The 17,746-nt window shown below is 42.9% G+C and overlaps 1 protein-coding gene across 1 annotated transcript in view; it reads right to left on the reverse strand.

Annotated features, from left to right (window-relative positions):
• VANGL1 (VANGL planar cell polarity protein 1) overlaps nt 1–17,746 on the reverse strand; it is a 44,803-nt gene that overhangs the window by 9,560 nt on the left and 17,497 nt on the right. The window contains exon 4 of the mRNA XM_029577835.1: nt 12,865–12,998. Coding sequence (XP_029433695.1) covers nt 12,865–12,998 — 134 coding nt within the window. The remainder of the gene's footprint in view (nt 1–12,864; nt 12,999–17,746) is intronic.

The following is a 17,746-nucleotide window of genomic DNA, read 5'->3' on the forward strand; positions in this document are numbered from 1 at the left end:
GGTAATGGTCTTTTGTCTTGTACTAACAAACTACTCTAGAATAGTATAATTTAAAGAAATCTTTGTTATGAAAACAACCACTATGTCATAAAACCATAATCTACTTCTTTATCAAAAAATATTAGCAATGTTATCCATCTACCGTAATTTACATTATACCTAAATGTCTCTTAAAAAGACCATATAAATATCCATGAATGTATTATTCCATTTAAATAAAACCCCCCTACCACTCAACATACACATCTATTCTCATTCTAAAACACACAACTCTATTCACCACCATACAGCTAACCGATTTAATATCATTGATTTACAGTACAAGTGTAGATGACACACTCTTGATAACGTCAGTGTCCAGGACAAACAAACAAAGCAGTTAAAAAATGTTATTGACTCATATCGCATAAACGCTTATCGTTATGTTCGCTTCCAGCGCTTGTAGATGAGCCAAAGCTTCTACTTAACTTGTCTCAATCCACTGAAAGGTCCGGCGTACGTGAAATTTACTCAGTGACCCATTGGACTCAAGGATACATTCCAATACTGAAGTTATATTTCAGGCACTTGCTGGATTCTTCCTCTTCTTGACCGCTTTTTAAGCACTCAAATCAAATGAGCAGTGCTTCAATTGTACCTGATATATATTTATATTACACTTTTCCAAGAACTAAATTTGTCCAAACTGGATATCATCACATAAGCCAAAAGAAAATATAAATTGGAACACATACATTCCCTTCCATACTGAAATCTAGAGTAAAACAGGCACCTACACATTCTCGAACAATGAAAATCTTAAATCTAATGAAAATCTTAAATCTAAAAACAGACACATTTAAGAAGAGAACTAACTTGAATGCCAGTATTTCTCCATTGTTAATTAATTAGGCAAAGGTCACATGGAAAATCTAGCCTGACCTAATTTACTCAAATGCTTGAATGAAGAACCAAGCTACAAGAGCCTTCCTGAAATTCACAGAATTGTTTTAGAACGATCTCTTGTGGTTAGAAATTCCAGTGGTTACTGCAATCACTGAAAAGTTAGTATAAAAAGCAGATATTAATTCACGCCTATGCATTTAAATATATTCAATATATGTATATATAATCAGTGCCTCTGGAACACTACAAAGTTATTTATAAAAAGGAGAAAGGTGTACATATTAAGATGTTTTCGCTGTAGTATCATATAAGGTGCAAACAAACTATAATATATATATCTGTAGTGCTTTGAGCCATAATCACATGCCAACTTTTTGTTCAATTAGTTGTTGCATTAAAAACTGTCTCAAAGCCAAGCCTACTCTATCACAGTCTTATCAACCACCCAACTGTTGATTACTCAGCTACCAGACCAAAAAATGAAAGTCCTCCAATACTATAATAAGCGCAAAATATGTATTTAACTTGGAATGGCTCGCAAATGATGATGACGACTTGATGTAACCCCAAGTTGAAACAAATCCACTCAAAAGATGCAAAATGCAAAGGACTGGGTAAGTAGAGTCAAGCTGTACATCAAGGGAGAAAGTGCCCGACACGGTCAGTGTTTCGATGGAACACGGTCTGCTTCAGCATTGCTTGGTTATTCATTTTTTTTGTTTTTATATTGTTACTCATAAGAACCATGCCATTTTGTTTGTGCAATTTGATTGGTTCCTTTCACTTTAAAACACTTGGGTATTCTGACATGCGATGTGGCCATGTTTTGAAGAGAGGTGAATCCTTGGTGGTGGCGTAAGATGTTTCTGGAAGGTTTTGGTTTTCCTCTGCTGAGCTGTAGGTAAAAATGTTGGTCTCCATTTGCAGATTCGCCAAAGGGCCCTGGAGCAGACTGTGTTCTTTTGAAATACTGACAGCACTTAACCACTTGGTGACAGCTTGAATCTACTTACCAATTCCTTTGCTTATTACATCTTTTGAGTGGATTTGTTTAAACTTGGAGTTACACTGAGTCATCATCGTTTGTGTATCCTCTGAGCTCAATACATATTTTGAGCATATTAAAGTATTAGTGGATTCTTTTTTTAATTTGATTTCTTGGACTGGTATCTGGGTAATCAACAGCTGTGTGGGTGATAAGACTATGATGCAATATGCTTGCCCTTGAAGGGACAGCTTTAATGCAATAAATAATTACACAAAAAGCTGGCATATGATTATATCTGTAGTGCTTTGAGCCATCTATATTATAGCTTGTTTGCACCTTATATGATACCAAAGTGAAGACATCTTAAAATGTACACCTTTCTTCTTTAAATAAATATTCTGGTTCTGGATACCCTTATAGGGTATATTAATTCTTCCACTATTTGCAATTTTTTTTTCATTAACTCTGCTAATTAAAACTAACAACCACAGCAGATTTAATTCAAAGGGTAGAAAGTACTTTTTCATTCAGCACACAATCAAGCTGTGGAAACTGTTGGCAGAGGATGTGGTCAAGGCAACCAGCAGAGAGGGGTTTTAAAGAGGTTTGGCTAAGTTTCTGGAAAAGCCTATAAAACATTTTTGGCTTTCCCACATCAATCTGGCCATCTCTTATGCCTGAGAGTGAGCAACAAAAAAAACCACAAAACAAACAGATCTACTTTTTGGGATGCTCCAGGTACTTGTGACTCAACTGACCACTGTCGGAGCCAGGATGCTAGCCTAAATGGACCTAAGTGACTCAGCGTAACAAATCCTATGTTTTTACGTTTAATTGGCTGTTTTGGTTCACTGTACTTTATTTTTCTCCACTACTTGTAGTTTTGATCCATGCTGTCTAATTAAACAAAAGTTTCCTGTGGTGCACCCTCCATAAAATGGTTCATTATTGTATTAATGGTTCAAAAAACCCTGGTTTTCACCTGAACTAAAGAAACTAAAACAAGAGCTAAGACATAAATAACATAAGTGGCGTAAAGACCCCTCCCCAAATTCGCTGACCGCCTACAAAACCTCTATGCGCAGCTACAGGACTACCATACTACGTACAAAAAGAGACTTCCACGCCCGCAAAATACACAACTTTCACTACGACGTGAAGGCCCTGTTCTCGTATGTTTCAGAACTTACAAAATCCACCACCCCCTCTATCCCCGATAACCAAGCCCAAACTAAGTCCAACGAACTTGCAACCTTCTTCCAGAAAAAAAATTTCCAATCTCTTAACCCTGCTCACTTCCACTAATACCTCTCCCATACCCACTTACACCTCCAACCTCGACCAGAGAGCCAAGTTTGATTCCATTGAACTCACTTCATCCCTTGAAATCGAATCCATCCTCAAGAACATGAAACCCTCCTCCCATCCCTCCGACCCCATCCCGACAAAATTACTGCTCACCATTCCAAACACCATTTCCAAATCCCTGGCCAAAATTATCAACTGCTCCCTGTCTCAAGGAATAGTCCTTGACCCTCTGAAACTTGCCACCCTTAAACCCCTACTGAAGAAACCAAACCTTGATCCAGGAGACCCCCTCTAACTTCCATCCCATCTCCAACCTGCCATTTATCGCCAAACTCATGGAGAGGCTAGTCAACGTCCAACTCTCCGACTATCTAGACAAACATTACATTCTCTACCCCGCGCAGTTTGGCTTCCGTAAATTCCTAAACACAGAATCCCTTCTAATTTCTCTCACGGATACCCTTCTCATAGGATTAGACAAAGGACAACCATACCTACTAGCACTTCTGAATATCTCATCTGCGTTTAATACCGTGAATCACTCCACCCTCCTCAACTGCCTCTCAGACATAGGTATCTCAAGAACAGTCCTCAGATGGTTTGAGTCATTCCTCAGCAACAGATACTATAAGGTCAGAATAAGCAATAAAGAATCCCCTCCCATCAGTTCTACCCTTGGAGTACCCCAAGGCTCTTCCCTCTCCCCTATCCTCTTTAACATCTATCTCTTACCCCTCTGCCAGCTCCTTGCAAAACTAAACCTAACTCATTTCATATATGCTGATGATGTGCAGATTCTGATTCCCATAACAGATTCCCTCTCCAAAACTCTTAAGTTCTGGGACAGCTGCCTTCACTCCATCAACTTCCTCCTCTCCAGTCTCAATCTCGTCTTCAACATGGCCAAGACTAAATACTCCTTATTTCCTCGGACCACAATCACCTTTCCCTCCCTGACCCCTCATCCGCCACACTTCCCAAGCAAGAGACCTCGGCGTAGTACTGGATAACCGACTAAACTTTAAAAAATGTGTTAACACAACAAAAGACTGCTTCTACAAATTACAAATTCTGAAAAAACTTAGACCACTCCTCCACTTCTATGACTTCCGGACTGTCCTCCAAGCTACCTTTTTCTCTAAAATCGACTACTGCAACTCCCTCCTTCTAGGACTCCCCGCAACTACCATAAAACCCTTGCAGATGCTCCAGAATGCCGCCGCCAGAATCCTAACCAATTCCAGCCGAGGAGATCACATCACACCCATCCTCAGAAATCTCCATTGGCTCCCTATCAGCTTTAGAATCCTTCATATGTCTCTCATTATCATTCACGAAGCCATCCACAATCAGCACTCGCTCGAGCTAAAAATCCCGTTACGACTCCACACTTCAAAAAGACCAGTTAGAACTGCTTATAAAGGAACCCTACACGCTCCCCCCCCCCCCCCAAATCCATTCTTCACACCTCCACTAGGGAACGTGCCTTCTCCGCAGCTGGGCCATCCCTATGGATCACCATGCCTTCTCCACATGCCTTCTCCGCAGCTGGGCCACCCCTATGGAACACCATGCCTTCTCCACAGCTGGGCCACCCCTATGGAACACCATGCCTTCTCCACAGCTGGGCCATCCCTATGGATCACCATGCCTTCTCCACATGCCTTCTCCACAGCTGGACCACCCCTATGGAACACCATGCCTTCTCCACAGCTGGGCCATCCCTATGGAACACCATGCCTTCTCCACATGCCTTCTCCACAGCTGGGCCATCCTTATGGATCACCATGCCTCCAGACCTATGCCAGGAACACTGCCCACTGACCTTTAAAAAAACAAAACCTAAAGACATGGCTGTTCAAACAAGCCTATCAATAACCATATATGTTCCTCTCTCCTTACTCTCTTCCAACCTCCAAGTTCCTGTAACCCTCGTTCTTTGTAACTTACTACTTACCACTTCCCTTAACTCTACCAGTAGCTCTCTAGCTATGATTATTGTTAAGTTAAACTCCCATGTTTGATGTGAACTGATGTGATATGACTTGTGCATGAATGTCGGTATAGAAAAGAATTAAATAAAGTAATTAATTTTTTCTTTCAGTGTTTAATGAGCAGGTTGAGAATTCTGAACTTTCTTTTGGTACCATTTACTAGCTCTGGATTTGGCTCTTTGGTCCTGTTCGTCAACTTGCGAGGCAGAAGTCTACTCTGTACAAGATGCAGAGATTTCTCTAGTTGACAGTGTTCGGAGGAGTCCTTATGGATCTGGTATGACTCAGAGATATAAGATCATGTGGATAAAGCTGGTAGACCCTTCTTGCCGGTACCATACAAGTTGAACAGCTGTCCAGCTCGTCTTTTCCAGGCTATATCTTAATACCCCCCCTCAAGATCCAGAAACTGAAGTTTCACTTCTTGAGCTTTGGCTGCAGGGAAGCCAGTTTGTAACCTCCCTGTGGAACTTGCAGGTATACCCATGGTCCAATAATCTCCCCGCAGCGATTCTCTTTGACAATATTGGGCTGGGCAAGGACTGCACCGGGGGGGGGGGGGGGTGGTTTAAAAATAAACTCTCTGGATGTACTTTGCCAGGATAGTTCTGGTGCCACCCTTCCCCCCCCCCCACAGGGGAACAGTATGCATGCTGTGGGCAGCACACACCTTTCCCTGCATGGGGGGAGGGCAATTTTCAGCCGAGAAGCCCTTTGAAAATTGCTCCTAATATGGGCAGAAATTAATTTTCTTAATGTGAAAAGGAGAATTAACCATAGGAACAAAAGCATGGAACAGTTCTTAACAGCAAGAAAAGGTGACAGGGTGAACAGTGCTTTTTGTTTGTTTCTTCTCCTGGCTGAGCAAACTGCATCTGACAATAGCACCTCGATAACAGTCGGAAAACAGAGAGAAGATAAATCCTTAAATTAAACAGAGGCTCCAAGACAGCCTGCACCACCAGATTGAAACTTCAAGGAGGAGGTGCTTGCTATACCTCAGGCCTTTGCAAATCCACTGTGAGAGGAGAGAAAAGGCTCAGGCTGGCTTTTCAGGTTTACATTCTTTTCAGCTCAATTTTATTAAAATTTAACAAACTATAGGCTGCCAAGCTTTTAAACTTTGGGGGCAAACCAAAAATGGTCTACTTTCACTTCAGGCACGACATCGTCCTGGATCCTGTGGCTGTAGTAAGTCTGGCCTGTGTTGGCTTCTATTACGTCTCAAGCCGGCTATCCCTCAACAACAGGGTTTGTGTTCTCCAGGCTCAGGGTAAATAAACAGGGAAGCAGTCAACAATCACCAATTTGTTCTTTTTTCAGAATACAATACCAGCCAGCTTTTTAGCCACAGAAACATCTCCTCAAGCCGCAGTGGGCGACTGCAGCTAGCTCTGCTTTCCGGCCACACGGTTCACTAACTATGTATCGATTACATGATCAGAGGTGCCTGCTGTCCTGTGGGCATTCCAAACCTGCCCTCTTTCCCAGGGCACTAACTCCCCCAAGGACCCATCAGAATACAGTATAGACTTGGTTCAGCCAACATGCAAAATTACTGACTCCACCCGGAGGCAGAACTGTCCTCCTCTATAGTACAAGACATTTTGTCTGGATTTATCCCCTTCGGCACAGATTCCCTAATGCAGGGCCTAACTACTTTGTGTCACACAGCATGCCCAGGTCAAAAGAAAAATACCAACGGTCCAACTCTTGATATCAGAAATACAGGCCACATGAATTCTCTGTGTACTAACATTCAGGCCTAAATCCTGAAACAAAGTTCAAAACCAGACTAAGAGTTTTGAGGACCTGTGCCCATCTCTGTCGCACATGGCAAAATGCCTCCAATTAGCATAAGCACCTGATATGATTCTATCAGAGAAGCCGCTGGATCTCATGGTGCCCTTCTCAACCTCGGCTTCAGAAACGGTTTTTTGGGAGGAAGAATGGGTCTTTGTCCTGCTGACAATCTGAGAGATTCTTCTGCTTTCAGATCCAGAAATTCTGGAAACCAAGGCCATCCTCGTCAGGCAGGTGCAATCAGTACCAATTTAATTTAAAAAGGATTTATAGACTGCACTACCCAGTGCTCCGAGCGGCTTACCAAAGAACATACACAATTATGTTAAAACAAAAACAAAACGACAAGCCTACAGGAATCTTATGCAGCTCACGGCCTAAAGAGCTGCCCGCAAAAATAAAATACCAATCCGAACGGACAGGAAGCAATCTCTGCAATACAGAGAACCGCAGCTCTAGTGCAAATTGAACGCCTCTCTAAGCAGGAATGTTTTCAGGTATTAAAAACAGGAGTCCTTTCGGAGTGCTTCAGGTAGAGCATTCCATAATAATGAGCCGGAAATGGAAAATGTTTGTCACACAACTCAGTGACCCACACTGACCGCACAGTGGGGACATGGATGGCCCAACAGATCTCAGAGCTCTGGTTGGCTGATAATTCTTATTTAAAAGGGAGCTGATGCCGGTTGTGCGTCGTTACTTAGTGCTCTGTGAATGAAAGTTGGGGGGGGGGTCTTAAAACCTTTATCCTTCAATGAGGGACTGTAGGATGGAGGCAATAGGATTGGAGCGAGCGGTGCCAGCAAGATCCAGTGGTGCCGAGTTTTGAATCACCGGCAAAGCTTTTAAAGCGGAGGTGGGGGAGACCACGGTACACTGAATTGCAGCAGTTGAGCTTTGACAGGTCGAGCAATTGCAAAACTGTGCGGGTATCAGTCAAGCTTGGGAAAGCTTTACGTTTACAAAGGAGTCAAAGTTTAAAAAAAAAAAAGAAATTCGTACAACAATTTCTAGTCTCCCTGTGCAACATGCAGATTTAATCTGGGCACGAAGAGACAAGCCGGAGGGAAAATGACTCATAAGTTGCTAACCTGATTGACGACAGGGATAGTGTATTCATCAAATTGAAAACTGCTTTTTAAATTCTTAATCTTTGTTAGCCCTAGAGATGCCATTGCCTATGAGGAAAATTATATAGAAGCAATTTCATTCAGTCTTAGGCAACTGCATCCACAGTTATCACTGATGCAACTGAACCACCTCAGCAGCTTCATAGTTGTGGGTCCACACTATCAGGTCCAAGACTAGGCTGCCCCACCGAGTGCACACGAGTAGGAAGAGCTCCCACTCCACCAGGGCCAGAAACGATCCTTGTTCAAATGTCTCACAATACCAATTCTTGGCAGATTTTGTTCTGCACAAATAAAGCACCTTGAATGTCTTCTGATAATAGTAACAACTTTTTATTCTACCATATTTGTTCAGAGACTCTATTGTCACTATTCTGTCTGATCCGATTCTTGTGCACTTGTGATAATTCTGAATCTAACAAGCTTTCAAGGAAAAAAAAAAAAGGACATGCCTCATTTCAAGCAGGTTCACATATACATCTTTGTCTTGTGAAGCCCGGCGATGCGGACGGATGTCTCCCCACCCTCTTGAGGTTTGTGTCCATAGTGATCTATACCACTGTGCCATACTTGGACTCGCCTCTGCCTAGATATCATCTAGTCATCAACCCAAAAAACGATTTAACCACACGCTGCTTAGGCTCAGCTGAAAGGGTAGGTTTGATCTATGTGCAGGCTAACTTGAATATGAGCTAGGGCTGCAGGATTCTCATATGAAACCATCTCTATGGTAGACACCACGACTCTCAGGATCTGTAGGTGACGAATGGCAGAGACCGATTCCAACATGCTGTCACATTTCTATCAGAATAATCTGGCTAGGCTCATAGCGGTACAGAATCTTGCTTCTAAGTGAGATACATCTTATGACCAGTCTAAAAAAAAACAAAACTCTCCTTCCAATTGTTAATTTATCCATGTTTTTGCACCAAGGAAAATAGCCTTGTTATATAGGCCTTGCAGCTGTCCAGGTTCATCCAGATATGGAAAATCAAATAGGGCCTGCATGGAGCTTGGCAATCAGTTACCAACACCAGGTAAACACTCTGAAGCAGAGATGAGGAACAGCCTTGTATAGATAATTTTGGTTCCCCAAGGTGAACCTGAGGTACCTCTGACAACAGGACAATCAGGATGTACAGAAGACAGATCTAAAGATTGCAAAGTCCCATCGTCTGACTGCTTGGATCACAGACACATGCCCAATGGATCACAGACTGCAGTAGACATCAGTCCAAGTCTTTCTTGGTGATAGTCTTTAGAGCAATAGCGCCCTCTATGAGAATTGTCTTGTATGCTACTACAGACAAAAAAAAAAAATGTATATGCCTGTGCTCGGTTCATTTTATTCTTTAGATCATATGTACACACCTGAAAATATACACACACACACACACAATATTAAAACATTGCCACATTCCCAACAAGGGCCCTATGTTCACTGGAAATTTGGCTTCGAAGTTACAACACATAAGTGCACATTTCCATTCCATTTTAGTTCGCACAATAGCTGTGATGTATGACAGTTGGCCTTTTTTAATTTCCAAAGGAGTTGGTCATAATTCCCATCTAAAAATAACAAAGAAAGCGTGTTATATAGTAACAAAAGAGCCCCTTAATATCAATAAGCCATTTAGAATGTGTGTCTACCAGAGCTACTTACATTGTCACAATTAAAATGCATGCGTAAATCATCCCCTCTCCCCACTGTCATACAAATGTATCTTAGCAGCCTACAAAAATGATAAACAAAACCTAAATATACATAATATAGTCTACACACAATTGGACACATCTATTCTAAATAAACCATTAGTCACATAAATCCAGCGCAGCCAGATTTTCATCATGCTGCCAAAGCTCATGAATATGGCACTGGCAATTTAAAATGCTAAGCATGCATAATATGTATTTGCCTATACAAATACAATGGAAAAGCCCACCTCCTCTGCCATCATCTGTACCGTGCCATGCAATTGCTACATGAATTGCACATCCTCTATTAAATCTACAGGGAAATATAACAAACTATCTTCTACACAAAGACTTCAAGCATTTAACACTCCCCAAAGAACTGCATCCCGCAAACCACAATACAGAATTACAAAAAATCTTCTATATCCTGGTTCAACCCACTGGTTGTAGGGTATTCCATTCAAAGCTGAAACGGTGTTACTTCTGTATAAGAATTCTTGATATGTCACCGCCACACTGTAAAGAAATCCAGCATAAGACCACAAATCTTAGTGCATCTATCTCTCTCCAATGAGCAAGGATAGGCAAATTAAAGAAGTCCAACATTATGTCAAACATCACAGCTATTGTGTGAACTAAAACGGAATGGAAAGATGCGTTGTAACTTTGAAGCCAAATTTCCAGTAATACTAGGGCCCTTGTTGGGAATGTTTTAATGGTGTGTGTGTGTGTGTGTATATATACACACAATACATACATATTATATACACCCACAATATATGTATTGTGGGTGTGTGTGTATATAGTATACATATTATACACACACACACGTAAGTGAAAGAGTATAAAAAATGAAGGAACAATATTATCTAATAAGCAAATTTACTAACAATTTATTACAAAAAACAGTGTAACAAATCTTTTAAAAAAATACAATCTAATACAGTCAAATATAACAGCCACAAAAATAATAATCTTAATTCATGGTCATGTAATGACGAAATCCACTTTCAAATAAATAATAAATTCTGTAGAGTCCATGCAAAGAATACAGCCAATGCAAGCAAATAGCATATATGCACCATTTCTTCTATCCACAGTAATCAAATGTGCTGAATCCGTACACAAGGCACAGCAGATGCAAACCAGTAGCTTTATTTAACACACACACATACACACAATTTTATATTATATATATATACACATACATACAGAGAGAGAGAGAGAGAGAGAGAGAGAGATTTTCAGTAGTGCGAATATGATCTGAAGAATAAAGCGAAACAAGCATAGTCACATTTTTTGTTTTCTGTTTGCTGATGTATGTTATGCCTGACAATACCTCCCACCGCTATACTGCCTTGGTGGTTTCTTATATGCTACTACAGCAAAAGAGGAATCCAGGGCTTAAAAAAAGCCAGGTGTCTAAAAGTCAGTGCCTGCCAATGTTGGAGGCCCAGCTTAAGAATCTACTCCTATCAAACTGAGAAGCCACTGCTGGCAGGGCCTGGGCTGAGATGCCATTGGTCCAGAGCTGCCCTCTGTCCTAGTTACTAAGTCCTGTAACCTGTGGGCCGGGATGGAAGAAAGTGTCCTGGTGCAGAGGGAAAGAGTGCCAGGAGGGATGAAAAGTGGCGATAGTGCATGGAAGGAAATAGCAAAAAAAAAAAAGGAAAAACATTAAACTTAAATACAGAGAGCAAAAAAGAAAGAAAGAAAATTCCAGAACAACTTCAATAACCACCCCCTCACTCCCATCCCCAACAAAAAAAATAAAAAGCAAAAAAGTGAAGGGAAAAAAAGCCAAAGTTCCTCTGGCCCCTAAATTGTTTGCTAACACATTCTCTAAGCCTTTTTTCCACACCAGACCAAATCCATATTAAGGGTCTTTGCCCCCAGTTTTACCCTCCCCTTAGGATATGCCCAGTCCCTAAACCCCCATACAGCTGGTGATGCCAACAGGATCTTGTTGCCTTTAGCATCTGTTAAGCAGAAGCTCTCCAGACTGAGGGCTATGGCCACTTCCTTTGCGATAGCTCATGCAGGACCTACTCAAAAATGTCAGCCTTCTCTGATTATCTAGATACTCAGATGAGTCCTAAAAAAACAAAAGGATGCATTGGCCTCTTCAGTGGGGAGATCCGCCAGCATTCATCTTTTGCGTTTGAATGCTTGTGCCAGTCTGGAGCATGTGCACCATCTCCTGGTACAAGGGGGTCAGTACAGACGTTCTGGGAAGAGCCCAGAAGAGTTGAGCTCTTAAAGGATCTGGCCCACAGTCATATCAAAAAGCCAAAAAATCCCATGCCTTCAGGTCTTGCTTGACAGATTCTGTAGTTTGCAAAACCTGGCTCTGAGATGGTGCCCATGAGGCCTGACACAGTTTGGCCACACATGGTGGGATCAGTAGACTGCTCAGGGTTCAAGGCAGCACTTCCTCCACCTTTTTGAGACCAGCAGCAGCTCTTCACTGGAGCGGCTGTGCGTTTACCCTGCCCGAGACAGCAGAAGCTACTAGGTAGGATGTGGAAAGGACCACTCCAGGAGGAGAAGGAAACAGGCCAGGAATAAACCTCACTGAGCAGTAAGTGCCTCCAAGTCTTCACTGCTTGGGAGGCTACAGAAATGGAGCACAGAGACACTGATGTCATGGGAGAGACACACAGAGACAATATCACACCGTATTGTCTCAGGAGAGAATCGCTCACTTCTCTGCCTATCTTCCCATAAACTCTCCATTCTTATGCTGGTAACCAGACTTGTATAGCTAAGCAACTGAGGCCAAGGGGGAAAGGAGTTTATCCAAACCTTCTCCCACCACCCCAAATAGCTAGCGTTTAATGATACCCAAGTAAATAGAGAAAATTATATTTTAACTTGCAAGCCTCCTTTTTCAAGAAGAATTTAAAAAATGACGACCTGGCCTTAAAATCCTTAACAGATGGGCAGATACCGCACAGTACTGAGTTCATGGCTTTCTTGAAACCTGAAATGCAAACGACCACAGAAGGCCCAACCGAGATCAGACTCCCCCACCCCCCAAATTGGGTAACGTGGTACATACCATCCACGTTGTACACTTTCAGTCCAGTCATGTGCTTGGCTGCCCGGGACTTGGCCATGGTCAGCAGAGTTGGGTTATAGACCGTGAAATCTTTGTAGTAATTCTCCAGAACCACCAGAGCTGCTCGCTGGATGCTAGAAGACAAAACCAAAAGACAAAGTCATGGGTAAGGGGACAGGACAAGATCCAGGGGTCTCTTCTGCTGAGCAGCCTTTTCATACATGCTTAAGTCCTGGATATTTCCTGCAATGAGATTTTCAAGGTATTTTATTATTGCCCATCACAAAGCCATTCTCCCTTTTATCACTATCCCACCCACATCCCTCCTCCTTGCACAACCATTAGCCTCAGGAACGCTCAAAGTAAAGTTAAGCAAAGCAGGTGCATGGTAAGGATCTGCCTTTGCAGGAGGACTGGCAGTGCCAGGCGTTTATGTCCAGAGCTTAGCTTACTGAGAATCAGAACAGAGCCACGTGTACGCAGAACCAGGTCATTGGGCACCTATGTCACCCTGGACACAACCTACAACAGCACGCGCCAGGAGACTCTGCTAAATGTAGGGGGCTTTCACCCAGCAGTTTACTCCGGTTTCTTTGGGCTTCCAGCTCAGTCATTACCAATACAGAGATCCTGGCGCCATGAGCCTTCATTCACAAATACTGAGGATCTTTTTTCCCCTTATTTTATTTACTCCGCTCACTGCAGTGTCAGTCATGGGCCGGGGGCCATGCACCTGGGCCCCCAATCCAACCACCAGCTGTCAGCCCTCTCCCAGTCATGCCTTCCCCACACAGAATTAAAAATGATGCATTCATATTACCAGATTTTACATGAAAAAGGACATTCTGAGGTAATGAGATCACAACATCTATATTATATTTGCCTGCAGAAAACCCTGCAAAAAATGTAAAAGAAAAAAGGCATTTGGAACCCATACGGTATTAGGCCTATTGTAAGGCATGTTAGGCGTAGGCTTGGCCCTCAGAAAGCCAGGAGTAAACTGAATTACAATATAATAAACCTCCCACACCAAAACAGTACTACATGCCAGCACTCAAACAGTAACAATCCTACCTATGAACAGGCAACACTAAGTATTACAGCAGCCCCTAAAACACCACAAATACACCTCCTATTAATAAAAAAAAAAACCGAACAAGCCAATCTACTATAGACCCTATATAAAACTACAAGAAATAAGTTATAATATTAAAATTGTATTAATAAAAATTATATTTAAAAAAATCGACAAATAGAACAACCAATTAAAAATTCATAAATTATTTCCAAATGCCAATAAAATATTTCAAAACAGCCGATACATAAAATAACACCCAATAATTAAAATAAGAAAAATCAATCCCTTGCTTTCCATACCGGGGAAATTTTGATTTCCAGATGCCCTGAAATTATCATGGATTAGCAAGTGGGGTGGGGAGGGGGATTGCTGCACACAAAACTTTCTCCATGATCTCTCTCTCTCACATTATCAACCATATACACACACTTACTCATGCGTTCTCTCATATGCTCAATCGTATATATACATACAAAACATGCTCATTTGCTCTCTCTCTCATGCTCAGATATACGCATACACACATTTTCATTTCTTCTCTGTTTCATAAGCTGAACTACACACACACATGCTTATACGCGCTCGCTCTCTCTCTTGTGCTCAAACATACATATCACATGTTTGGACACTCCCTCTCTCACATGCTCACACACACACAGGCTCATATGCTCTCTCACATGCTCACACACACACAGGCTCATATGCTCTCACATGCTCGCTCACTCACACACACACGGGCTCATATGTTCTCTCACATGCTCACACACACGGGCTCATATGCTCTCTCACATACACACGGGCTCATATGCTCTCTTTCACTTGCTCAGTCACACAAACTCTCTCTTTCAAGTGCTCAAACACACGCCATTGCTCATAGGCTCTCATATGCTTTTTCACATGCTCAGATACAAACACACACACAGGATCTTTATTTCCCCCCCCTCTGGAAGCACAAGGGGCAGCAGCAGCAGCAGCCTCCTCCTTCAGCCTCCAAGGACCAGCTTTCTTCTTGCTTTTATTTGTGCAGTGCTGCTCCATCTTCTGACTTGGGGAGAAGGCTGGGAGTATGCAGAGGGAGCCAATGCTTTTTGAACGCTGTGGACCGTGCTGCTTCTCACTGCTGAAGCAGGATGAGAGAGGCGGCGGCCAGTATGTCTCATGGCCCCATGGGCCAAGCTGTTCATTACCAGAGTGGCTGGGGGAGGCCAATGCATCTTGGGACCCCATGGCCGCACTGCTCACACTGCCGGGGCGATATGAGAGAGGAGAAGGCCGATACTTTTCACAGCCCTGTAAGGCTGCAGCTGCGCTGTTTCTCACTGCTGGGGCAGTGGAAGGAAAATGAACTTGCAGCCCTATGCTCCTCACTGCCAGGGTGGGGCAAGGGAGGAGGAGTCCGATACCTTTAACTGCCCCATGGGCCGCGCTAATTTTCACTGTGGAGGGAAGGAGGGGAGGATACTGCCGATGCTTTGGAGCAATGGTGCTCCTGGTGAATGGCCCCTATGACCCTAGCCAAATCAGCCACAGGCTAGCTATGGCTCTGCGTAGAGCCCTTCTTGACACGCTGCCAGGACTGCAGGAGACAAGACCTCTCTTGTGCAGCATGCTAGCACCAGATAAAGCACAGAAGAGCTGATTCTGCTGCTGGGCAGTTTGTGAGCTGTGTTAATATTTGATCTTGTTGGTGTCCAAGGTCTAATACTATACACACAGACTTCTCACCTCAGGGGGTTAAGAGGGGATGCAGAGGAGAGGACAGTTCTCCAAGAGAATGCAGCATTTGATTAACCAATCTAGATGTTTGATGCACGGTCATACAGCCACATACAAGGTCTGAATCAGGCCCTCCTGCTGTATGTTAGCTGCCGCATCGCTTACCACAGTGGCCAGCCCTCAACCCTGCAACAAACTGTTGTGCTCAGAAAACAGACAATAACCCCTGAATTACACTCATCTTCTCCTGTCATGCTCATCCAAGATGTTCCAGCGAGACTTCCTGAACTTAAACAGGAGGACTGGTCAACAGTACATTTTGTTTTGAAATGTGTATTGAAAGGTCTTTGTTTCTTTGGAAAGTAACATGTGTCTTTTTCAACGGACTCAGCAGAAAACGAGCAGGCTTGGGAACACCAAGGAGGTGGTGGTGGGCGGTGAGGGAGATAAGGCCAGAGGATGGAAAAACCATAATCAGAGGGCATGTGGCTAAGATGTGAGCTATGCGGGTGCTGGGGGTGTGCAGAGCAGAATCACAGCTCCTACAGTTGCAACTGGCATTTTCTACATCAGTCAGAAAACTACTTCCACATTTTACAGCCTCTGTGGCTGACAGCAGTTGTAGAATAGACGTATATTTCATTAAATTACAAATAAAATGAATTGTTCAAGTTAAAAGGGAAGAGGCACTGACAGAATGATTTGCACAGCCCTGGGCCTGCATGGAAACAGAGCTTGAGATCGATGTCCACGCACAAGCAACTCACAGGGACAAAGAGCACAAACCTTACACCTCCAAGGGTGAGACCATGCTGCCCCCATCCCCCAGGGAATTCCTGCTAGAGGCAGTTCAGTTTCAAGCTTGTGTGACCGCGCCTGCACCCGTACACAAGTAATTTGGAAATCAATAAAGGTATTCCAGGAATGTGCAGTTACAATTCAATGGAAATGTTTCACCTGAAGCCTGGTTTCAGCCAGCTCTGCTTTTACAGAGTTTGCACTTCTTCACGTGAAACCACAGCAGCTTTGAGAATACTATTCCCATCCACCCAGCCTGCAGGATCAGAAAGCAAACCAAGCTTCCAAATACATGCAGACTATTTCAGAGGTAGCTCTTCAGAGAATCGTACAAAATCTGAGCCTTTCCTCTTCCAGCTGTGATGCTCACATGAACAATATACCTCAGTCCTGCCCGACAGTACCCCTCTGCCATTCCAGCAGACGACCCAACGGAACAGCATCCCGGTCTGCTGAAACCCTTGGAACTTCAACACCCAGTTTCACCCAAACTAGAGAATGTTTTGTACCAAATTTTCAAGTGCGGTAGGAAAGAGGCAGGCTTGTAGTATAATCAGGAGGTGGAAAATGGTTTGCACAACTTAAGGTTCTAGCCCAGATTTTTAGGAGCGTTTAAAATAAATAAATAAATAAATAAAATCCCTTTAAAGGTTGTTTTGTTTTTTTTTAAGAAACTAATTTTGTCTGGGTCTTCCTAGGCTTATTTTGCATTTCTTCATCTGTTTTTGTACTTCAAGTTTTAGTCCTAACCCTAGCCCTCTTTCCTTCTAGTCTCTCCAACCTCTATGACCACTCTGTAGCTGCCACCCTTCCCAGCTTCTCTTCTCACCTCCAGGGCTGCAGTTCCTCTTCTCCCAGGTATTAAAAGTACAATGCTGGAAACCTAGAGAAGCTGGATCAACCCTTTCCTCCTACTCTGATAGCAGCTACTTTCATCACTATTAGAAAGGGCGGCATTCTAATAAATGGAGACAGCTGGAGTCTTTGTAGGTTGTAAAACAGTAAGGTATTTATTTATTTATTGCCTACAGACACCTTAACGATTTACAAATAACGCACACAGTAAAAAAAAGCAAATCAAACTACAGCAAAGGTAATATCAATGATCCAAAGGAACCAGAACAGGCACCTAATCAAAGGTTTGCTGTGCCAAAATGCCCATTTAAAATGGAACATAACCTTGTGGCTGCCAAGCCTGGGTGTGGGGTCCAGCATTTAACCTTACAATGGCTTTTAGATTCGTGTTTAAGGGGACAGGATACTGATGAAAGCAAATGCATAACGGCTGCG

The sequence above is a fragment of the Rhinatrema bivittatum genome, chromosome 15, assembly GCF_901001135.1.
Source record: "Rhinatrema bivittatum chromosome 15, aRhiBiv1.1, whole genome shotgun sequence".
NCBI lineage: Eukaryota > Metazoa > Chordata > Amphibia > Gymnophiona > Rhinatrematidae > Rhinatrema > Rhinatrema bivittatum.